The sequence below is a fragment of the Lontra canadensis genome, unplaced genomic scaffold, assembly GCF_010015895.1.
Source record: "Lontra canadensis isolate GAN:19392208 unplaced genomic scaffold, GSC_riverotter_1.0 scaffold57, whole genome shotgun sequence".
In the NCBI taxonomy this organism is placed as follows: domain Eukaryota; kingdom Metazoa; phylum Chordata; class Mammalia; order Carnivora; family Mustelidae; genus Lontra; species Lontra canadensis.
The window spans coordinates 3,284,795-3,310,087 of NW_022631051.1; the positions used below are offsets into that span (position 1 = coordinate 3,284,795).

The 25,293-nt window shown below is 39.4% G+C and overlaps 1 protein-coding gene across 5 annotated transcripts in view; it reads left to right on the forward strand.

The window, feature by feature from the left end:
* The window catches only part of ARHGAP28 (Rho GTPase activating protein 28), a 243,897-nt gene that overhangs the window by 15,654 nt on the left and 202,950 nt on the right, over window positions 1-25,293 (forward strand). For 3 of the 5 annotated variants that reach the window (XM_032875722.1, XM_032875721.1, XM_032875715.1), the window contains exon 1: window positions 16,889-17,183. The exons of the other annotated variants lie outside the window; for them this stretch is intronic. In XM_032875722.1, the coding sequence (XP_032731613.1) occupies window positions 17,008-17,183 (176 nt within the window). In that variant the 5' untranslated portion in view covers window positions 16,889-17,007. Of the gene's footprint in view, window positions 1-16,888; window positions 17,184-25,293 lie in introns of those variants that run through there. 5 annotated transcript variants of the gene reach the window in all.

Below are 25,293 nucleotides of genomic sequence, written 5' to 3' on the forward strand. Positions count from 1 at the left end.
ACTGGAAACCATACCAGTAACATAAAGTCATTTACCACATATTTTTGTATGTTATTTGTATTACAGACTGTATTCTTACAGTAAAGTAAGCTTGAGGGGCGCCTGGGCGGCTGAGTGGGTTAAAGCCTCTGCCTTCGGCTCAGGCCCTGATCCCAGGGTCCTGTGATCAAGCCCTGCATCAGGCTCTCTGCTCGGCAGGGAGCCTGCCTCCCCCTCTCTCTGTGCCTGCCTCTCTGCCTACTTGTGATTTCTGTCAAATAAATAAATAAAATCTTAAAAAATAATAATAAAGTAAGCTCGAGGCAAAAAAATGTTATTAGGGAAAACAAACATAAGGAAGAAAAAATATATTTACAGAACTGTGCTGTAAAAAACCCTGCGTATAAGTGGACCACACAGTTCAAATCTATGTTTTTCAAGGGTCAACTATATTCATCTTTAAAAACTACTTTTAATTGTAAAGAAAACAGGTAATTACTGCCTTTTCCTTGTAGTAGCCCTTAAGCCAAGCTACTTTGACATTGTAGAAAACAACAAAGGGCCAATAGCCAGAGATCTGAAATTGGATACTTCTCAATAAAAAGAGATAACTGTCCTAAGAGTAAGAACAAAATTAACAAAGAAAAATGGACCAGTTCCCCCTTTCCCTATATGAGAGTGAGGCATAGGTGGTGGTTTGCTTATAAAATGTTTAACAACTGTCTCTCTGGAAAAAAAATGTATGTGTTCTGTACATAAGGTTATTATAGAACTTATATGTAGGATGTGTACCACACAATTTATAAATAATCATAAATACACTAAACCCTTACTGGAAACTTCATATAGCCAATTGATTTTCATAAAGTACTTTGTTGATTTTTTTTTTTTTTTTTTGCTGAGCAGTTCTATCTGTTGCTAATCTATAGTAGCACTTGATGAGTGAGTATAGTTTTGACATGAATGTTGGTTGATATTTGCATTTACATTAAGCAGAAAGACAACAGTGAAACAAGTCGTACATCAGGATTACTTTTTTTTTTAAATTTTTTAAAAGATTTTATTTATTTATTTATTTGACAGAGAGAATGAGAGAGAGGGAACACAAGAAGGGGGAACAGGAGAGGAAGAAGCAGGCTTCCTGCCAAGCTGGGAGCCCGATGTTGGACTCAGTCTCAGGACCCTGGGATCATGACCTGCGCTGAAGGTAGATGCTTAATGACTGAGCCCCCCAGGCGCCCCAGGATCACTATTTTGTAGATGACATGAGTCACTTCTTTGCTGAATCAGAAAATAGTTTTTGAATAATGGAAGAATAGTTCTGTGTTTGTTATTTACAATGTAATGGCTACAGGTACAATATACTTATAGGTTTAATCTGTGTGGTGAACAATTTATACTTCACTTTTTAAATTCTAGACAATCAACAAAACAATCAAGCCCTCATTTGTAGTAAATTGCTGATTTTCTTGGCGTAAATATCCCACCATGGCCAATTTCAGACTACCGACATGAGTGCAGTGTGCACAGTTGGAAGAGATTGACAGGAGCACACCAGTAGGTGGTACTTCTGCTGTATATAGAACAGATGTAAATAGCCTCCAAGGCATAACAAATAGTAAAATGTAATTAAATAATTAGTATCTCTTACCTTTGTTTTAAATATAAATTATTTAATTATAAGGTTATATAATTTATTTTTAATAACAGCTGTGTCTAACAACTGGCTCACAAAATTCCTAAAAATTTAATAACCCGCTTTTATGAGCCAGCACAAATCAGCTCCAGCACACAACTGGCACAGTATGGGGACTTTAGATGCTGACTTAGAAAGGAGCATGTGGAAGAAATCACATCTTCCAGCCTGGGTACACAAGAGATTCAAAACCACCGTGAGCTTGTAGAGCTTGGAAAGATGATAGGGGATAGGAGCTGTAGAAGCATAAATAAGTATAGCTCATTTAGCAAACTCACCAAAAAAAAGTCCTTGCCACTCTTCACCAGAATCTTCATTTTAATAACCAGTTAGGAACCATGCAGAGGGGGATATTTAAGTTAGATTTTTATGGAGACATCAGAAGCATTTGTTGAGAATGACCAAACCCATTCTTCGTGATAAGATCTCTGTACGATTTTGAACACATAAAAGTAACTATAAAGGAAGGAGGATTTTTTTATACAGGTGTCTCTTCCTTGCTTTCGAATTGATGACAGTGCTTTATCTGTCATGTTTGAATGGCCTTGCCGGCCCAGCCACCTCATCTGATGCAGGCCCAACTGCTGCCATAACTCCACATTTGCTTTGTCCTGACATGTCTGTTTCTTGCTTCAAAGTCCTGGGTACAGAGTTAAGCCATTTCTTTTTCTTTCTTTTTTTAAAGATTTTATTTATTTATTTGACAGACAGAGATCACAAGTAGGCAGAGAGGCAGGCACAGAGAGAGGAGGAAGCAGGCTCCCCGCCGAGCAGAGAGCCCGATGTGGGGCTCGATCCCAGGACCCTGGGATCATGACCTGAGCCGAAGGCAGAGGCTTTAATCCACTGAGCCACCCAGGTGCCCCGTTAAGCTATTTCTTATGCATTTTCCTAAAGCCCACTCTGAGTTGTGAGACTTGTCTTGTCTGCCCTAGGAGTGACTGTGCGAGTCTGCAGTTCTCTGAACCTTTCCTGAAGGTGCTCCATGTGGACAGTGTCGCTGTGGCTGGGATTTCATTGGGTAACAAGCATTCTTCTACATCACATCTGGGTTTTCTCATTGTCTGGCTTTAAAGTGTTTGGGGGAAAAGTGCCTTCTTAACTGGAGTCTTCTGAAAGCAGATCCTCCATTGCTGGGATGTTTCCTGCGCAAGAGCAATAAGCAAACCTTTTGAACCATGCCTGTGTTCATAGCACATAAAGTACAAATACCTAAGATCATGTTACTTCTGATATCATGTGGGCTTTATTAGGTCAAAAAAATGTCCAGAGTGAATCAGACCCTGGAGATAGCCAACCCATTTATAATTTTTTTGGGATTGGGATCAAGTAATGCTTTATGATGTTTGCAATATTTTAGGAAAAAAAAAGACCCATCAATCTCTTCCCTCTCAGTATTTTCATTTCTTGACTGGTTTATCATCGTAATATTTCTTTTCATCAAGGATCTTTCTCAACCTGGTGATTAGTTAGATTGTCCTTTACTGGGCTTTCATCCAGCTCTACTATGTTTTTCTCAATGGGTGTCATATTTCTGCAATAGAACATTAGCTCTTTTGGCTCTGGACTTTATTCTCACTTAGCCCCCATAGGCCCAGTTTATAAGCATGAAATGTATTTTTTCATAAAATGTCAAGACCAATCATATACAAAATTATAAGGCAGAAAACTCCTAGCTTCAATGCCTCACCTTATAATACACCCCTAAATTATATGCTGCTTAAGAAAAGAATTTTATCTCGTTTATCTTCATGCAGTGCATTTTGAATACAGTCACAAGCCAGATTTATAAAAGGTGTACTTTTGTTCATCTGTCTTTGAACTCAGCTCTGTTATGCTGTTTCAGAAACACTCAGTATCTTGATTTAAATAAGTCTTTTTTAGGAAATCACTGAATTCCTGACTTAAGCTCAATCAAAATTCCAACTTCTCATTATGATTTTTCTTTTCTGTGGTGGGTTTTTGTCTTCTGCTTAGTATCCTGAGATTGTGTCTGGGTACAGGAGACATTTGTAACACTGTGGGGCTGGTGCTGTCCTCCAGACTTTTCTTACCTGCTTTACTCTTTGGTGGTGGAAGGCCGGGAGGGGTGGTTGTTCACGTTGTCCCCACTCCTGGTGGAGCTCTCTTTCACTCATTAGGCACAAGCAGTGTTTCTTGGGATCTCCAGCATTTCCTTCTGCTCATTAGTACTCTACTTCAGACCTTTCTGGCCCTGGGGATCTCCTGTGGTCTGGCTAGGCCTACTGTTTGACTCCCTTGCTTGGGCTATCAAACCTGAAGCCCTGTGTCACAAAGTCATTTTCATCTTAGCTGTAGTAATTCCCCTGTGAGTTTGCCAGTCATTTCTTACTGGGGGGACAGTGGACATTGCTGGTCCTCTTTAGGTCTTCTGTGACAGTTTCTGTGTGGGAGCAATGCTGCCCTTCTCTTTATATCACCTTTTGCAGCCTTACGTGTTATGGTTTAAAAATTCCACATTCAGTCTTCCAATCTTCTTGGTTTTGTTATTAATGGGAAGTTTAGGAACCTTAAGTGCTGAGCTTGAGTCATGAAAAGCTTAGTTTTCTTGACTAGTATATCTGGAATGTCCTTCAAGGGCCCATCTTGAAAGTGAAAATCTGAACTTAAAGCTGTAGCTGTTTCTCTTTTCCAACAATGACAACTTCATCAGTTTCTATATCCACAATTATAAAATTGTAAGTAAAGGACTGTTACCTTACTGAAACTTCCTCTAAAAAGTAGGAGGACTCAAAGTTCACAGGAGATCAGTGTCAGTGATCCTCAAGCAGAATATAGGATGCTGTGTGCCTTATGTCCCTGGAGTTATGCAATGGAGCCCTGTTAAAATGGCTTTGAAGACAGGAGGGTAAGGCTAAATGAGACACTAGTTATAGTAATAAAACTTGTGTTGGAGGGAGAGGCCGATTCTGATCTCTGCTCTGTCACTTGTTAGCCATGAGACCATATTCCACTACTTTTTTAAGTTGTTTATTTAGTTAGTTAGTTATTTAGGAGAGAGCTGAGAGAGAGAGACAGGGAGAAACAGAGAAACAGAGTGAGCATGTAAGCATATGGGAGGGAGCGGGGGAGAGGGTGGGTTGGAGCAGATGGGGAGGGAGAGAGAGGGGGAAAGAATCCCAAGCAGACTCTATGCCGAGCTCCAGCTGATGTGGAGCTTAATCTCACCACCCTGAGATCCCTACGGTAGCCAAAACCAAGAGCTGGACCCTTAACCGACTGAGCCACCCAGGCGCCCCTGCTGCATTTCCTTTTATCTGTTTATGATCCTTCTTTGGAGAATTCACACTAAAGCAGTTGTACTCTTGGTGAACAGGAAGAATGTTATATTGGGAAATACAAAATCAAATCAATACTTTAGTTTTATAGTTGGGCAGATAAATTGAGTGGTTTTTTCCCTTTGATAGCTGCAGCCAAGTGGTGATGCCCAGGAATGCCTCAGCACCTATTGCATTGCTCTTCACCAGAGGGACCTGGAAGAGCAAACTAGCCAAGAAGAGGGAAGTGGCTAGTTTGGCCTGTCTTGGCAGAGGGGAAGAGTTCCAAATAAGAATGGGGAAGTTGCAGGGGCATAAAATCATAAAAGAAGCAGACTCTAAGTGACTGCGGTTATCTCAAGGTAAATTTCTACTATCCAGATTACCTTTAGAATTATATTTCATTTGGATCAGATTTGTGATCTGTAGAGAACAGGAATTCATCTGATTTAGGAAATATACCCCTTTTCCACCATTAGCAGTTGAAATGAGTTCACAACAAAGGGATTCTGAATTCTTGGAAGCACTGTTAAGGGTATACTAATTCTTTCTCAAGTATCTCATCATCTACAATCTCTTTTCAGTCACTTTGAGAGGATTTTTTAAAAACAGCCAAGCATCAAGTGGCCATTTATTTCTACATATGATGGTGACAAGGACAGACAATCAAGTTACGAGGTCCAAACTGTGGTTCATTCTTTCTCTGTGGAAAGGAAGAGAACTGTTACTTGTTTTTAGGGAACAGACTATCATGATTCTTAGAACCCAGTATTCATTGCAAATCCTCAGAGCTGTTTGTAAATGTAAGGTCATTTATTTCCACCCACCAAGCACTGCTCAGAATGAAGGAAACGGGATGAAATAGGGAAATAATATAAAACACTGCAGTCACTGCTATTTACTAGAGCCTGCTCTGATAAAATGTTAAGTATTTCCTCCTCACATTGAAAGCTCAGATATGTTGAATTGCTTGCCCCCCCCACCCCACCCAAGTTCACAGTGATATAGTTGCTAAAATCCTGGACCCTGGTGTCAGATTACCTGGGTTGAATTCCACCTGTATCTCTTTCTGGATGTTTGACCTGAGTGAATTCTCTTTGTGCTCCCATGTCCCATCTCCAGAGTGGAGAGAATGATATTGACAATAGCTCCTCATGCAGCTGTTATGGGGATTAAGGGAGTCAAGTGTGTAAAACACAAATCTGATCCCAGAGAGATTAAGTAAAGGCTTATAGTCCTATGGCACTAAATGAAAGAAACAGAGTTTACAGCCATATGTGTGCCAGCTATTATTATTATTATTATTATTATTATTATTTATTATTATTCTGTGGTTGTGAGATATAAGAACCCAACTCATACTAGCTTAAGCACCAAAAGAAGTGGTAGTATTTGCTTCAGACATGCCTCAGAATAGAGAGTCTGATGATGCTGTTAGGAAGGTCCCCAGCACCTCTGCTTCTCCTTGGCTTCAAGATAGATCACACAAGTTTTGGGGTAGCAAGATGGCTGTTTACAGCTGCAGGGGTTGCAGTATCCTTACAGAGAAAGAAAAAAATTCTTATTGTGAAGATCTAGCAGAGGTCCCAGGAAAGTGGCCCAGCTTTGGTCAAATACCCATTCGTGCACCCAGGCCCAAGTCTGAGCCAGCATAGAGGCAGAGGGTGCTGGGTGTACTCAATCCAGACCACATGGCCTAAGGATATCTCCCGTGTAAAGATACTTGGGATGATGCTCTAAAGAAAGGGATCGGGTGGAAATATAAATCAGTATTAATGTACGGTCTCATGGCTATCAGGTGACAGAGCAGAGATCAGAACTGGCCTCTCCCTCAACACAGGTTTTATTACTACAACTATTGTTTCTTTTAGCCTTATACTCCTATTTTTTAGACCCTTCTGACATGGCTGCATTGCACAATCCAGGGGCACAGGTTACACAGCATCCTGTTCTCTAGTTTTGAGGCACACTGGCACTGCACTCTTTCGACTTTCCAGTCCTCCCACTTTTTTTGAGAAAGGCACAGCCAGGTAGCAGACCTATAGTTTCATTTTACATTTGCAGGTGTTAAAACTGAGGATTAAGTGGAAGAAGGCTCCTTATTCATTACATAGTTGTTTAAGCCTACCTTGTTCCAGAATCTGTACTAAGTGTGCTAGCTGCCTTCTGAGAAAGCAACTAGAAGTGACTGATCTGGAGTGCCAGTGTTGTGAGTCAAGACTTCCTCTTGAGGGGGCATGCCAGTATTCTGGTCTGTGATGCTGAGGCATTCAGGCTTTCTATGACTTTTTGAGCTGGATAATAATGAATAATAACTAGGTACATCACTGACTGATGTTTTAACCGACAAACAAACATGAGTTTCCTACAGTCGGCCAACTCAGTTTCAGTGCATGGCTCTGTTAACACAGTCATGACCCTTTCCACAGAAATATTTGTAGTCCTTGGAATGTATTGAATTATCTTCTTTGGTTGACTGATAATGGTGGCTAGAATTTATTGGATTTCCCTGAAACCTCAAGTAGGTATTGCTAAAAAAGTAGAAGGTAGAATAGCAATTTCTTGAAAGCATAGCATAATAAAAGGAATATATGTGTATTGAGTGTTATGTACAGAGCAGTTTTATAAGTTTTCCTTTCTAAATCCTGACCAACAACTGTGTATGGTAGGTATTACCATCTCATTTTACAGACAAGAAAAATTGGATCTCAAAGAGATTAAATAAAGGCTCATAGTCCTATACTACTAAATGGAAGAAACAGTTTATTCATATCTCTTTCCTACTTCAAACACTGCCTTTCTTCCACCCTTACCATTTCAACCACCATTTCACAAACTTACTTTAAAATTATACTTTCAATTCTACATCTCCAGACCCAAGTGACTCAGTCAGGTCATTTAAGCCTTTTTTTCTTTTCTTTCTTTTTTTTTTTTTTTTTTAAGATTTTATTTATTTGACAGAAAGAGAGAGTACAATTAGAGTGGCAGGCAGAGGGAGAGGGAGTGGGAGAAGCAGGCTCCCCACCGAGCAGGGAGCCCAATGTGGAGCTCAGTCCCAGGACCCTGAGATCATGACCCTAACTGAAGGCAGCTGCTCAACCTACTGAGCCACCCAGGCACCCCATGGTCATTTAAGTCTTACTGAATGATGTCATCTGAGCCATATTTGAGAACTGATGAGCCAATATGGATTTGAACCCTCCTATTCTCATCACAAAAATCAAAGGTCCACATGATTTGTGAACTTCAGGAAATAAATTAGGGCCACATCTAGGCAAAACTGCAAGGTGGGCAAGTGTATTCTTTTTCTGGGCATCACTTCTTTACTTCACTCTCTGTAAGACCTCTTCCCTTCCCAGCTCTTGGATATGTTTACCTCCACGACTTGACCAGGCCTCTTGGCTGGTGATTTCATGCCAGATATGCCTCCTTGTGGCTTCACCAAACATTGCTATAGTAGACGTTGATTATTTGTTGGTGTTTCAGAATCCACTCCTGCTACCCAGTTGCACCCAAATGACAATTTAGGGACTGTCCTCCAACATGGTGTGTGATCTTGGGGCCTGGCTTGCCATTACAGAAAGCAAGAGCATTGCTAGAGGCCATGTCAACCAGACTGTTTCTTTTAATACCCAGGGGCTGTCTAATGGATGATAAGCATACAACCTAAGCACAGAGAATCTGATACAATATTCTGATATTCTATATCCTGAGAAGAACGAAGCAAGGATGGGAAGAAAGACACCCTGACAAGACTGTATTCTGGCAAGATTGTGTTCTCATTTCTGTCCCAGGCCTTGTTCTGCAGCATTGACCTTCCATAACGTGATAGTCTCACTATCTTTCTAAAACGTTGTTCCTTGTTTCAGAATCAGAAATGTTTTTGTGGTTTGCAGCCCGAGACCTCTTGTAATAAACCTTTTTCCTTGGTAGCCCTGCATGCCGTTTTGATTCCCAAGCACCTCACTGTCCTGCTCACTCCTTCCTCTACTCAGTGGAAACCTGATGTTCTTATTTCATCACTTTCCAAGTCAGGCCATCTCCACTGCCTGGGGTGACTGTAAATAAACCAGGTAACTGATCTGTAATAATGAGCTAGTTTCAGAGAGAGGAGATTGATTGGGTCCTTTTCTCAACTTCCTTTCTGAGGCATGAAGCTAAACAACTTCTTAGTAGCTATTTAAAATCCATCTTGGATTTTTTTCTTAGAGTTCTGTTTGGGGCTTAGCATCTGGCCATTCACAACAGGCTTTCTTCTTCCCTAGGCTCTCCTGTACGTTCTTTTCCAAACGGGGTTGTGAAGTGCAGGAGATATAGGTCAGAAGTGCTGAGTGCAGACCAGGGTGTACAGAGCCCAGAGGGGCCATCCAAAAACATAAGAGGATCCCAGTACTGCCTTGTTTGAAACCTATAGTAGATTTCCCATTTGAACTCAAGGGTAAAATTTAAACTCCGCAGATGGCATTCGAATCCCCCCGCTCCTGCCCGCAGTGCCTGGCCTCTGTCTCTGGCTTCATCTCTAGCTCTCCTTCCTTTATACCTTATTGTCCAACAAAGCTAAACTAAAGGTGAGTGCCTGCCTGTGCCACATTTGAATTTGAATTCAAATTTTCTGTACCTTTGATCTGTACTTTTCTCTGTAACTTTCAGTCTCTTATCTCTTTCTGGAATACCCTTCTCATCACCCCCAACTGCTCATACCTGAGCTGGCCAATTGTTATTTATCTTTTAAGACTCATCTCCAGCATTACCTCCTCTGGGAGGTTCTTTGATGACTTCCTACTCCAACAGTTACTCCTACCTCTTGCAGAGACTGTGCTTTCAAATTCGTGTTTCTTTTTACATTCCTGGTGTTTAGCATTGTAGGTACTAATGATGATTGTACCTTCTCAGGATGGATGGAGGGATGGATGAATAAATAAAACCCCTTGTATAATTGCAGAGTGTAGAAAGTATTCCATAATGCAAGTCTCTTTAAACCAAAGTTTCATGTCTGTGGTTGATCTGGCTTCTTCCCCCCACTCTGCCTGGGTGTGTTGGTTGTGATTTATTTCCAGTCAGTTTATTTGTAGAAGTCAATTAAGTCACTTGAGTGACTCAGTTACGTCTCCTACATAAATAACATGGAGTCTCAACCTGGCTGACAGTTTCTTGTGGTGACATAGTCTGTTACCCCAATTACCAAGTTGATCATAGAGCACAGAATAGTTACTGAAGAATATAGGACCTAATATGTCTTTAAAAATAGGCAATAAGAAAGCAATAGGAAAATCAGAGTAGTCTAGAAATTCTGTGTCATAATAAGAGCATTCAGAAAATAAATTTGTATAATTTAATTAGTGCCAATAAGTTTTGAGAATAATTTCAGGATAGTATTTCAAGAATAATCAGCTGACCCAATGATGGAGGGTTTACACATTACCTTTCCAAATACTTTTAAAATACCTGTTTGATTAAAGTATTTCCTCTTCATATAAATGAAATTTTGCATTTACTCCCCTTAATTTGACCCAACCTTTCTAGGGAATATTGGGGAAGTTGGAATGCATGTAAGGAGTTTTGATAGAACTAGCATGTTCCCCTAGGTAGGAGAGAACTGTGCCTTCATTTCCTGCAAGATAGGACCAGTGACCATGTAACTTCAAGCCCTCTTGCTAAGGGAACGGCGGTCAGCACAACAAAGACTCCTGCAGCTGCAGCTGTTTTCCTGTTCTGCATTTAAGTGATTATTCTAGCAGTAGTTTTTCCAGATAAGCAGCCGAGGCCACAAGAGGCACTTTTCTTTTGTCCCTGTTGAGGTTTTGCATAAATGCTGTTTTCTTGCCTCTCCTCGTAGAACTGAATATGTTGGGATGTCACCATACTTCATAATACTGCAGTGTCACTGACACCCAGGGGCCAGAGTTTGTGAGGCTCTTCTAGGTGCATCATTATGAGAGTTGAGTCTGACTCTTCTTTCAGTAAAGGTTATGAAATGCCTTTGGAATTTCTAAAATCAGATTGTTTACTTTTGAGCATTGAATTCAAATGATGCTATTAGAAGGGCTAAGTAGAGGATGGGTGACAGCGGATAGTAAAGAAGAGAGAAGGAAACCAACATCTCTTGAGCATCTAAGATTGCTTAGCACTATGACTCATGTTTTAAAGGTGCTTTCTCATTTTATCTTCCCATCACCTGTCAGAGGAGATTCTCCATGCTTCAATTAGGAAATAGAAATGGAGAGAAATTAAGATAACACAAGCAGTAAGTAGCAAATTCGTAATTCAGATTTAACTCTGTCTGACCCTTTTTGGTCTACCACTCTGCCTCCTCGGTTTCATTGGCAAGTGCTAGTGAAGTCTTTGTGCACGCAGGGTTCACAAATGGTAGTATTCTCTAATGCCTTATATATAGCCATCAACCGACACACTTACAAGGCCGAATGAAATACTGAGTTAACCTCCGACACATTCTGAGAGAAATTAATGAATTGTTCTTATGTATAAATTGTGAACTACCTTACTGTTGTATGTGGAAAATATGTGTAATTCTCTCTTCATTTATTACTGTTTTCATCGTTATTCTTACATGCTAGTGATATCTATCCTCCAAAATGCTAAATAGGTTTATAGGAAGCTGCCAAAAGAAAAATGAGTCCGATGACCCGTTTTATTACAATATAAAGGAGAAGTGTATTTTGAACCTCAGCAAAACTTATACGAAAGAGAAATATAAGGGCACCTGTGTAGCTCAGTTGGTTAAGGGCTCGACTCTCGATTTCGTCTCAGGTCGTGATCTCACGGTCATGTGATCGAGCCCCAAGTTGGGCTCCACACTCAGCAGGAAGTCTTCTAAAATTCTGTCACTCTCCCTCTGCCCCTACCCTGCTCAAGTACATGTACATTCTTGCATATTCTGTCTCTCAAATAAATAAATCTTAAAAAAAAAAAAAGAAAAAAGAAAGAAATACAGTGCTTAAGAGCTTGGATGCGGGGAGCCAGACAGACTCCCTGAGTTTGCATCCTCGTTTTGCCATGTCCTAGCCAGGGTGACTTTGGACAAGTTAATGCAGTCAGTTTCTTCAACTGTAAAGTGAAGATGCTATCAGTAATACTTATCTCAAAAAGCTGCTGTGAGCATTCCATGAATTGAGGTTCTGACGCCTAGAATAGAGCCAGGCACATGGCAAGTACTCAATAAATAAATGTTTTATTTCATCTGTGTGTGAAGAAACAGGTCTGCAGTTCAGCGATTTGCTTGGGTCCTGCCTTCTGTTGGCAGAGTTGGTGCTGACACCCAGGTGTCCTGTTCTTGGTCCAGTGCTGGGTGCTGCGGTGATATACAGAGCAGTATGCATAGCAAACTAGAATTTCCCCTCTATGATTCCAGTGCTATTTCTGTGCTCTGAATGTACACTGTCCACTCTAGGCGCTGTTTATCAACCCAGTTCCCAGATGGACTATCTTTCCCAGGGTCCCTGGTTACTCTGCTGCTGAGCCAGCTGTCATAGTCTTGTGCTGTGAACCCCTAGGCAAGTGTTTCCCAGAATGCCAAAAATGTTAACAGACTCTACCAGCTCCACAATCCCACATCTATGATTCCCAAATCCCCAAAGCTCTCTAATCTGAAAGCGTTTTCATGAATCACATGACTATAAAACTTGTTCAGACCTGAGCTTATGTAGTGATAAATCACCTGAACTGACAGGAGGCTATTTATCGTTGGTGTTTCTCCCTCCTGGTGTGTGTGTCTTTTACACGTTATTGCAGGCATACCAGCACTTTTGCTTATAGGATACTACCCCAGATATCAGTGGGGACACCTATCAGTCAGAGTCTTGGCAGGAAGAGATGGGGCACTTGGCACAAGTAAATGAGGAGAGCTTAGTAAAGGGATTGTCTGTAAGGCTGTGGGTGGGTTGAGGGCGAACAGGGGTGGTGCAGGAGGGACAAAGGAGGGATTACTTGGTGCACCAGGAACTGTGAATACTCCTAGCTTGAAAGGCTAGGTAGAGAAAGCATTACTGGACTCCAGAAAGAGCAGTGTGGGAGGGAGCTGCCATCAGGAGCTAAGGCCTTAGCAGGTGGAAGGAGTCAGCTGGTAGCAAATTGACAGACAAGTCTGGGAAATATATACCCAAACTGGCTTTTCCCCTTCCCTGTAGATGTGCAGCTGGCACCTTTCTTTGATGGCATCCTACCTGACCCCAGAGGCAAGGGAGCTCAGGGATGCAGACCAGAAGGTGAGCCCCTGGGGCCCCACGAATTAGAGAGGGTAGCAAGGGGATCTGGAGGGCAAAAGGAAAATGTCCTGCAGGGTGTACTATAATATCCAATATATGCACTCTACCATCTTTCTGAAGCCTCAAAACTCAAGAATGCTTAGAGTTGTATATTGTTAAGTCAACAGCATATGTCTACATTCAAAAAGTATTAATACATACATGTGGAACATTTTTTTCTTTAGTTTGCAGTTACTATTTACAGTGTTGTACAGACTTATGAATCATTTATAATAACTCCTTGGCTGCCCTGAAAGATTGGAATTACCGAACGAAAGAGTGCTATCTCCTTCATTCATTGATTTATATGTTCATTGATTTTATAAATATTCTTTGTTGATTGCCTACTCTGCAAAACACTCTGGGCTCTGGAGTATAAAGACAAAAATATAACACCAGCTCTTCTAGTAGCTTGCAATTTAGAAAAAGACACTGCTTTGCTGGAAAATAATAATACACTTCTGGGTTAGCAGATAGTTTCATCGCAAAGCTGCCTTGTTGTTGGAGGCTCCGTTTTGAGAAGGGTTTCTTAACCGCATGTGAGCTCAGTGGAAAAAACCTCTATGATCTATCAGTTGAGTGTGCAGTGAGCACAGTAGCAGAGTGTGTACATGGTGCACAGTTTTGGCTGACTGTGCTTTAACTGCGTGGCAGAGTGAGATGATTCTGATAACAGAAGCAAGGGGAGGGTTTGGGATTAGGAACACCTGAGAAGGCTTCATGGAGCGAGGGGAGCATAGAGGGTTTTTAAGGATTTCTAGACAGGAAAATGACAGGTAGGAGCAAGGGTAAAGGAAGAGGGCAAGACCGCCTGGTGTGAGAGGGCCGCCCAGTCTCAGTAGTAAAAAAGTAATAGGTGATCAAAGTAGATTAATGAGCACCTATTCTAAGGAGTTTGGACTTTATTTTGTAGCAAGTGCGTTACAATAGGGCTTTTGAGAAGGGCAAGAACTATGGTTTTTTTGTTTTGTTTTTTAAAGATTTTATTTATTTATTTGACAGACAGAGATCACAAGCAGGCAGAGCAGCAGGCAGAGAGAAAGAGGAGGAAGTAGGCTCCCTGCTGAGCAAAGAGCCCAATGCAGGACTCAATCCCAGGACCCTGGGATCATGACCTGGGCCAAAGGCAGTGGTTTTAACCCACTGAGCCACCCAGGCGCCCGGGGAAGAACTATGTTTTAGGGGAATCATTCCATCAGCTCTTTGAAGAGGGGGGCGATTTAAGAGGAAGGTGGTTGAAAGTCATCTGTTTCAAAGAAGGATGGCTGTCACCTAGTCAAGAGATGGTGATGTGAGAACAAAGACCACAGCATGGGCAATAGAAGGAGCAGTTGGTGGACATTTTGAGAAAGAGATGACAGATGTGGTGTAAGAGATCAGAGGGAGAAGCCACAGTGATTCCAGGGCATTGAAAATGTGCATGTATAAGAGAGGAGGCCTGGCTGCTGAAGCTGGCATGAGGGAACACCACTGCAGTTTTGGACATCTTGAGGCAGTTATGGCTAAAAATATTCACAAGGAGATGCCCTGCAAGTATTTAAAATTCTGAATCTATAGCTCTGGAAAAAAAAATGCTAACGAGACAAATTCCATGCCCAGAAAAAGTTTCACTACTGTAATTCCTTATGGTTATTCCAAAATGTAAAAAGCTGTAAAAATTACATGTTTAAAAAAGTTTAGTGTCAAAACTTATTTGGTGACAGACCTGATCTGAATAAATGTGGGCTATGAATAGGCTTTATTTATCCCGTTTAGAATCAATTCTTTATGCTTGGGAAATAAGTTTGAATAAAGGGTCCTGTCCCAAACTACTGGAGGTAGAGTGTTCTATATTAAATTGCACCTGCACCAAATTACTTATAAAAATTTAAAAAAATTATAAATTCTGAAACCTATCTGGCCCAAAGTTTTATTTATTTTTATTTATTTATTTTAAAAGATTTTATTTATTTTAGAGAGAGCATGAGTGGGAGAGGCAGAGAGAATCTCAAGTAGACTCCCCACTGGGCATGGAGCCCACTGTGGGGCTCTATCTCATAACCTCCAAGATGGGGACCTGAGCCTGAGCCCAAAACCAAGAGTTGGATGCGACTGTGCCATTCAGGCACCTCTGGACCCAAAATTTTAGATGAGGTATTATGGACATATATCAATAATTACATTATGAATTTATTTCACATTTTAAGAAACTATTATCTTTGTTTTGATGCATTTAGTATAAAACATAGTAGGTAAACAGATACGTCTTTGTATCTGAAATTTTTGAAGAGTGAAGCATTCATTTTTCATACACTGATGTTTGATAAATTTTTTTAATTCACAAAATTGAGATACTAATATATCTACCTCAGAGAGTTTAAAGAGCTAATGAGCAGGATCCAACACTTAAAGGGTATTTTAATAAATGTTAGTCATTCTTATTCCAACCCCTTCAATCAACAAAATATTTCCTAAGAAGCATTTTGTGTATATATTTTTTCTTTCCCAACCTTTGAAAGGGCAGTGAAAGCAAATGTCTCTCTTCTTGAAAATGTGAAGGAAGTAGCAAAAAGGACCAGCATTTCTTGAGAACCTAACATATATGTGGTGCTTTTAGCCCCACGAGTAGAATATTGTTTTCCCCATTTCACAGATGCAGAAACAGACTCTGAGATGTTAAATAGCATCACCTAGGTCACCCCTCAGTATGGGGTGAACTAACTTCTCTTTTCCCCTTCACCTAGCTCCCAGGGGAGTGTGAGAGACAACAGGCAAAACTCCCTGTCTGCCCCTGAAAGATGAACTCATTGTGGGCCTCCATAGCATACTTCTGGTTCCCTTTTCATATGGTTAAAAGAATGTTGTCTTTCCATTTGTGCTGTTAATTCTGTTTACCTAAAGACATATTTCAGATCCCAAATCATTGAAAATCATTTCTGTTATGCCCCCTTTTACCTGCCTCCCTGTAACACGTTTTTCCTCTAAATAAAGACCTCTGGAAAAAACATGCATTGGACCCAGAATAATCAAGTCTAATTTTCAGACAAGCTGAAGGCAGTATCTTAGTATGATCAGGACTGGGAGGAGGAAAGGGATGTGGAGTGAGGTAAGAGTCTGGTTGCTGTGGTGGCATTGAGGGTGAGGGAGGGAGGTGTTCTGCTTGCTGTAAGAGGGAGTTACCTGCCCAAAAGGAAATCAAGTTCATTGTAACTTGACCAAGCACACAGCAACGTAATCCGGTTCTTCAATTTTTGATGTGGATGCTTTAAATGAGAGAGTGTCACATTTTCTTCCTTTCTTCCCCAGACCACACGTTGTAGACCGGGCCCCTCTCCTTCTCAGCCCAGGCTCCCAGAGCAAGGTTTCTTTTCTCTTGCTTCTTGCTGCCAGGCAGGAAATGTTCCCAGCTATGGGATAAGCCTCCCCCATTTGGTGGTGGGGGGGGGGGGGGAGGATGAGAAAAGGAAAAGGAAAGGAAAAAGAAACAAAGCAAGAAAAACTGTTAGAGCAGCTAGCCTGAGCCCTGAAGGATCACAGCGGGTTTCCAGTTTCCTAGAAACACGGATCCCCCTCCTCCCCGGTCCCCGATTCTCTCTCCTCCCTCTGCCCGCCCCCCCTCCCCGCCGTGTTCTCCCGGCTCCCACCCCCCCACCCCCAGCGGGACTTGTGGGCGTGTCTTTAAATCCTTGCTAATAGGGCTGTCCCGAGGGCGGGGCGGCTTCCCAGGGCACCCCTGACAGCCGCCAGAGCAAGCCCCTTGGAGCTGGACGGGCCACACCGCCCCGCTGGTGACCGAGTCCCCGTGCGCTGGTCCATGCTGGTCTCCGCCTTTGTTCTCGGGCCGGAGCGGGGACATGCGCCGCTGAGGATGGAAGTGGAGGACTCGGGCGGCGTGGTGCTGACTGCCTACCATTCGTACGCTCGCTCCCAGCCACCCAGCTCAGAACCCCGCTGCGCGCCCAGGGCCACCGCCAGCCACCCTGGCAGCAGGTACCCAGAGCGAATCCAAAGGGAGCAGAGGTTTCCCGGGCTTGGGCTTTCATCTCCCAGCTGTGTTTTCTGCCAGGGCATAAGAGCACCTTCACTTGATTGTTGTTCCAACTTTTAGTGGACTGGATGAGTGGGTCTACTGCTCTTTGTATTGTCCTTGATTGCTAGTGGGAAGTGCACGAAGTCTCTGCCGACAGTGGCTAAAGTCTGTGTTCTTGATACAACTTGAGGATAAATAGGCATATGCCTCATTTCTGCCAAATTCACCCATTGACATATTGGAGAATTAAAAAAAAAAATCATTGGAAATGGGACAAGCAGAAAAGAAAAGAAATTAAAATATATTATCCCAAATCCTTGAATACTATTAAAAGTTTTTTAGTAACTGCATGCCTTCTGAGTTAAAACATAACTGGAAAGATTCTCTAAAAAGTAAATCTGAGTAGACTTTTAAAAACAATTTTATTTCTAGATTTTAATAACCATTCAGCCACATATATACATTGGTATCATTATTTTTATTATTGCTAATGTTGACTCAATGCTGTAAATGCTATTATAGTTTATTTCTTTTGGGTCAAAAGAGGTTATAACCATCTCATTATGTGTATTTTAGATTTAATATAGCATGGATCTATGTTAAATTACTCTGTATCAGTGTTCATCTGTTCGATGCAAGATCAAGGCCAATGTGACTTCCATTAACTAAACAAAAATGTTAGACTCTTAGGAAATTTCCCTGGGCAGACAATGATAAATGAGATGGTTTGATATCTGACTCATATTTAGGGGAAGTTTTGCTTATTTAAATGTGGCTCTTTATCTACTATGGATCCACTGAGGAATTTTTTTTTTTTTCTCTTTTAACAAGTGGGAAGTTTGAGTGTTGATGTTCTTTTTTGCATCAAGTTTATTTTCGTTTATTTTTTCTCATACTTTTATCTTTAGTTATGTGATAATGATTACTTCTGTCTCCTCATCTAATTGATTTGTGAGGCTTTCAACAGATTGTGATTTTATTTCAAGGAATATCCTTTTGGCTAGTATCCATGAGAAGAACAAACCACATTGGCATGAGATCTATGTTAGGCTTGGCTAACAAAGACAATATTGTTTCTTCCAAAAAGAGCAGGTTGAGTGAAATTTATTTTTATGTAAAGACAATGAGAAAGTAACATTTTTCTTCCAGCTTTAGTAGCACATTGTTTTAAAGGCTACTTGAAGATACAAACTTGCATTTGTCTTTAGGGTGCTTTCTTTTCTAAACTTAATCCCTGACTATAATTACTCAGATTATGAGGAACTAAATAGATATAAGTGAGTTCTTGAGAAGCAGGGGCCTGGTTTGTGCATTTTTAAATGGTTCTGGTCTAGCTGTCCTGTCTCTAACTCCCAGCAGCTGTCTAGGAGTAATAGCTAGATTGTGCCATTTGGGCCTTCCGAAACTACATCCGTTTCCAAAGCAAACTGGAGGAGAAGTTCCATTAACTCAGCATGTGGTCTTGTGGAATGATAATGCATGAGAGCAAAAGAGCTGTGTTTCATAGTTAGTGTTTTATCATATGGCTGCCAATCAGATTTATGCTGCTCCAAGTTTGCATTTTTGGTGACCACTCACCCTCTCTATAGGAACCTTTGTACCACTCAACTCTCTGATGCAGGAGATAGTTGACCCCGTCCCCTGTAACTAAATCATGAGAGAATAGCTTAATTTCTTGGTTCCCAGTAACAACAATCAAAAAAAGGTTCCTGTATTTACAAGGAGCCGGAGGACACCATCAATCATGAGTCTGATAACAGAAATAATCAGGACCGAGAGTTATTAACCTTTGACTCCCTAACTACTGATCAATACTTCCTTTCAAGCCAAGGAGCAAGATTGTATTGTTCTACTTATGAAGAAAGCACTCTCTCTTTCAAGAATATCCTTTCCTTTAATTGCTTACATATGTGTAACATATTTGTGGAGGAGTGACCAGTATGGCACTAGGAAGCATGGACTATTGTATCATTGTTCTTTAGCTCTGAGTAGCAAAGGTTCAGTTCAAAGCAAACCATCTCCTTATTTTTCAAGCCTCCACTCCATCTGACTTTATGGGCTTTTGGATTTTTGGGGGCCTATTTTTTCCCACTAAAATATAATCTCTGTCTGTCTCTATCTCTCTCTTCAGTTTTCTCTTTTGTTCACTGTTGGAATCTCAAGTGCCTAGAGCAACGTCTGGCACATTGTCATAGCTCAGTAAATGCTTGTTGAATAAATTAATGAATTCCTACCAAGGTTAAAAAATGGTCAAGATAAAACAGCAGGATTTTTAACAGAAGAAGTCAAACTGTTTGTACCTACTATGCGCCAGCCACACATTAGGTATTAGGGATACAAAGATAAATAAGACAAAGCCCCTGCCATGAGAATGTGGCCCTTTACCTTTCAGACAAATAGGACTTTTTGAGAAAGCTTGGAATAAGTAGCGACATTTTGAAAGCAAGAGTCTTCAGATATCATTCTGGACTGCCAGCTTCTCATTAAAATAAGTAATAATAAAAGAATAAAGGATCCAGCAATTCAGGGCTCTGCTGCTGCCTGCCAGCACTGACTGAAGCGGTCATGGCTGCTCCATTACACGCCTCCCCTCTAACTCTTCAGCATTGATGCTGGGTGGCCACTGCGGTTTCTTTATGGATTGACATTTTATTGTATTAAAATAAGTAGCCAGTATAAAGTGTACTTGCCAGTTACTCAGGCTTGGGTCAGGCTCCCAGACCCCACACATCACCTACACCATTTATTACCATGTCGTCTTGGGCAGCTTGTTCCAGGTGCTTAGAATAGTGTCCAATACCAATGAAACATACAGTAATTGTTAGATGTATTATTACTGTTATCACTTTTAATCACAGTTGTTGATATAAAGAGGAGAGTAAAATGTTTTTGGTATTTTGGTACCTATCCCCAAAATGTATTCATGGAGGGAAAAAAAAAATTGGAGAACTAAGTATTTGTTGGGAGGAGAGAAGGTAATTCCTTATTTCACAAACATTCTATCTTTACATTCTATTTGTAAGGGATAAAAGAGAATGAAGGATTGTAAACTTTCAGTTCTGTTAAGTGGTTGGGACTATCTTTATAATCATGTGATTTTTTTTTTAAAGAGGCTGAGCTTCTAAACTCTTAATCAGAATCCAGAGTGAAAATATTGACATACATACAAAATAATTTCACTTACAGAATGAAAGATAGCTGAAGATAAAGCAAGGTGTCTTGTTTTTCAAAGATTTTCTAAGCTATAGATAAGAAATATATATACATAATATTTTTTGTGCATGTATAGAATTAAAGGGCCATGAGAAATTCTGTTGTTTAGTTCGTTTTACCATAAACTTCCCAAGAGAGAACAAAAATAGAAGAGGAAGAGAACCAGCTCTTCCTCAAAAACAAATAAAGAAGCTTACCAAGGTTATCCTAGGAATTCTAATTCTATAGCAAAGTTAAAACTTTTCTAAAGGGGATATTGTTTTATAATATTTTAACTATTCATAGTAATGGGAATGGTTTGATTAAAGTGGAATTACTGTTGATTCGAAAATACTTTATTTTGTGGAAAAAACTAAATCTAGCAACTCTTAGTGCCATACTTTTCTTGGATGGAAATTGAAAAGACATTTATTTCAAGGTGCCAGCTCTCCTTCAATTAAGTACTTATATAAGTCTATGTGAGCTTCTAGCCATATATAGAGGTACACTAACATATGGGACAGATACTTTTTTTAAAAAATATTTTTTCTAGAGGATTCAGAAATAGTTATGGAAATAGAATTCTTATGAGAGGATAAGATATTTATGGGTCATTTTTAATGTTACGGTTAAAACTAGAGTTTGTGTCTCTGGTTTCTTTTTACAGTGGGGCCCCTACTGAGTGTAGGTGCCTCCATATGTGGAGCTGTTGGAGAACGTCTGGCACATTTCCTTTGATCATGTCATTTGGCTAAACATTTGGCCAGTTGCTCTGTCCATTTTTAACCTGCTCAGTTCTTCCTGATCGCTAATCCTTAATGCATCCACAAAAATTCAGAGAACTAGCGTGTTGCAAAATTACATTCATGAACATAAAAGTAATATTTTCTTAACTTTTTATTTTGAGATAATATTAGGCTTCTGGAAAACTTGCAAAAGTAGTTCAGAGTGTTTCCAGTAACCTTCACCCAGTTTCTTCTAATGTTAACACTATGCATAACCCTTGGTTCCATTATCAAAACTGAGAAATAAAAAAAAAAAAAAACAACTGAGAAATTAGCACTGGTGCAGTAAAGTTAACTATATAGTCTTTATAACCTGATTTCATCAGTTTTTCTGCTAGCATTAGAATTTTTCTGTTGTAGAATTGGAGATCCCACATTGTATTTAGTTTTGCCTCCCAAACCTTCAGTCTCTGGCAGTCTGTCCTTATCTCTTATGGCAATTTTGGAGTTTTGTAGGAAGTTCTTCAGTTGGGGTGGGTGAGATGTCTTCTCATGATTAGACTGAAATTATGCATAGTGGGTAAGACTTCCACAGAATGATATTGGGCCGTTCTCAAGTGCATCATATTAAGGGGTAGTGATCTATCTCATTAATGTTGATGTTGGCTCTGATCACCTGCTTAAAATGGTGACTGCTGGGTTTCTGTACTGGTAAACTATATTTTCCTCTGTGTGATTAATAAGTGTCTTGGGGTAGATGTTTTCTGGTTATGAAATATCTCCTGTTTTCTTCTCTAACTTCCTCCACTGATTTTTTTTTTCTCAATTCTTCTACATTGATGTATTTTCCCTTCTATAAAGCCCACATTCAGTATTTTTTCTTTGTTTTATCTCCTTCACCTTTAAAAAAAAATCAACCAAATATAAAAAGTGGTTCGATTTTTTCTGGTGTGAGTTCATGAAACCTATTTCCTAATTTTATGATAGTCTTCGGAGAAATTTTATGATAGTCTTCGGAGAAAAATAGAAGGCTACTAAATTAAATTCTGTGTTAAGAGAGGATAGATGTTAAATCCCACTTTGCTTAGAGGGTATTATTGTGGCTATCTATTTTCTTAGAACTGTGTTTATACTTAATGGAAACATTTTTCCCTTACCAGTGTTCCTGAGATAGTACCTGAACATATGCAGATATATCATAACTGAAGTAAATATTTAACTTACTTGTAATTAAAATTTCTTCTCATTCTGTTCTTAAACCAAACTATTTCATTTCTAAAGTAATTCCTACTCTCTTTTTCTCAATCTGTGGTCTTTAGGTATCAGTTCCAGTGAAGAATAAAAGCAGGGTGTTATGAAACAGAGCCAAGGAAGGCAATAAAATGTCCTCAGAAGAAAATTTTGGAAGGAAACTTTATCCATTTAAGTGATAAATTTTGTTTTAAGCCTCTTTGGATGAAAATATAAGGTCAGGCATACCCTTAACTAGGGCTGTAACGCTCCTTTTCTTAACGACTGTCATCATTTAGACAGTATGGTGTTTAAGTTTGCTTGCCTTCATAGTAAATAGCCTACATTGGTATATTGTTTTATTCTTATATAACTTAAATAATATTTATTGTTGTTATATTCCCCTTTGTTTTCAGGCAGCCTTGAAAACCTTTAGCAGTACTTTTGTTCTTTCTAATGTTGTTGTTTTTAACATGCTTTATAATTTACTTTTCATTAGATAATCAAGGTTGTTAGAACTGTGCAAAGAAAAGCTTATCAAAGGACTAAGTTGTATAATCTAACAAAAGATTTTGATAGCACTTATTTTAGTTTCTTTGAGCATAGATTGGTTTGCTTGTCCGGATTCAGTTTCTTGCTGTGTTCTAGTTAATTGAGTTAGTGAGTTTGGATACTGTGTCATTTTTCATCACATGAAATTTCATGTGTTCATTTCTTTGTGATTACTAGAGGATGCACTTCAGAATAAACCGTAGCATATCTAAAAGCTTCAAGTTGCTCTTTTCTAAAATGGGAACTAAAAGATTGTTTAACTGTATATTCATCTTAAGTATCTGGGGTTTATGACACATTCTTTTAGTATCAACTGTGTTATGTCACTCTTTAGTAAATTAGTATTATAGATAAAACTACCTGTTTGACAGGTATTAAGTGTCCAAGGGTAGGAGAACATACACTATCACTTAGAGAACCAGCTGCTTTGTCTCATGTTACTCTTCAAAAGTAATTAAATCTATGCATTCCATTTCTGATCCCTTAGATTACTAAAAGATGACTCCATACAGGCACACAATATGAAGGACAGGAAACCAAAGAGAAAGTACTATGTAGAATTTTAAAAATTATCAAGCACTTGAGACTTATTTCTGCTATTTTAGTAATTCTAAGTTGTGGTGTGATTATCTTATTTATGAGAGATAAATCTTTAGATCTGTGTTAAATTTTGTGATTAGCAAGAAAGTTTACTTTTGTATATCTGTAATATATAGAGAAAAGAATCCTTTTGAGGTTTCCTGTTCAGTATTCATTTATGAAATCTATTTAGAAAACACTGGCCAATGCATTTGTCTTTATACAAAGGTCCATCGGTGTATTTATATTTTTAGATCTGTAGAGATATCTGACAGGTGCTTAGAAAAAAATGTTGAACATAGAAAAATAACATTATAGCTAATAATAGACATTTGATTTCTTCTCTTGATACTTTTCCCTACCTTCATTATCATATCTAAACATTCATGCAAGTAACTAAAATTAGCACGTCTGCGTTGGAACCAAACTCCCATTTGTGTCTGGAGATGAAGGACCAAAGGAGCATAAATAGAGAAGTAAGGACTAAACTTCTTTCCTGAAAATTTCCTTGACAATAGTAGCCAGAGAGTTTTCACCTGTCAAAACATAAAGATCGTTGTCCTATGATGTCATTTCTTTTTTTTAAAGGACTATTTTTATTGACAACTTACTTAGCTTAACATGCATTATCATTTAATCTTTAAAACAGTCCTGTTTCATAGGAAGAAATTAAGGCACAGAGAAACAGCCCATGGTTACACAGTGAGGTAATGATAGAGCGAGGATTCCCATCCAACCCTTCCAGAACTGGTGCTTTTAACCTGTTGTTTAAATCTTGAAACATTATTTATTATGGATTTAGTGTTTTTCTATCTCAGTTTGGTCATAGGTTAATTGAGAGCAGGAACAGTATTGCTATTGTATCCACCTTAGCAAACTAGCAACTTTCACATAATAGATATTACAAATACTCAGTTTTGATTTAGTCTTTCTTTTTGAAATCATTTTAATTCTTTCCAATGGAGTAAGTATTCAGTGCGTGAAATATGAGTGGATATAAATAGCTTGAAAAATTTTGTCATCAGCTGAAGCAAGTACGATGTTAGGAATTTTTTTCCTTTAATTTAAAAGCTACATTCTTGCCCCTCATGCAGTCTTAGGTAACAGTATTGTAAAGTAGACAGATGTGCTAAGAGGTCATTCAATTTGACCAATAAAGTGAGATCTAAGCAATTAGTAACAAGAAAACTTTCTGTGGTATTTAGCGGGGGTGCTTAGAAGTGGGGAAGGGCAATTGTTAATCCTTTAATTTGATGTTCTTAGTAACTAGCTCTTAGAATTTTTCATTTTAATTTTATTAATTGCTTTCTTTAACTAAGATTTCTATAGTTGAAAAGGTATTTTTTTACTTCATTCTTTGCAGTGTGACTCACAACATAAAAGTTCTTTTTTCTTTGTTCTCCCTCGGGGAGAGTGCCAGTAATTTTTTAAATTAAATTATTCTCTTAATTTTAGTATAATTAACAGATGGTGTTATAGTAGTTTCAGGTGTAGAATATAGTGATTCAACACTTCCATACATCACTGGTTCTCATCATGGTAAGTGCACTCCTTAGTCCCCATCACCTATGTCACCCATCCCTTTACCCCCTCTCCCCTCTGATAACCATTCCTCTCGTTTATCTCTCTATAGTTAGGGTCTGTTTCTTGGTTTCTCTCTCTCTCTCTTTTTTTGCTTTGTTTTTTTGTTTGTTTGTTTGTTTCTTAAATTCCACATATGAGTGAAATCATATGGTATTTTTCTTTTTCTGACTTATTTTGCTTAGCATTATACTCTATAGCTCCATCCATG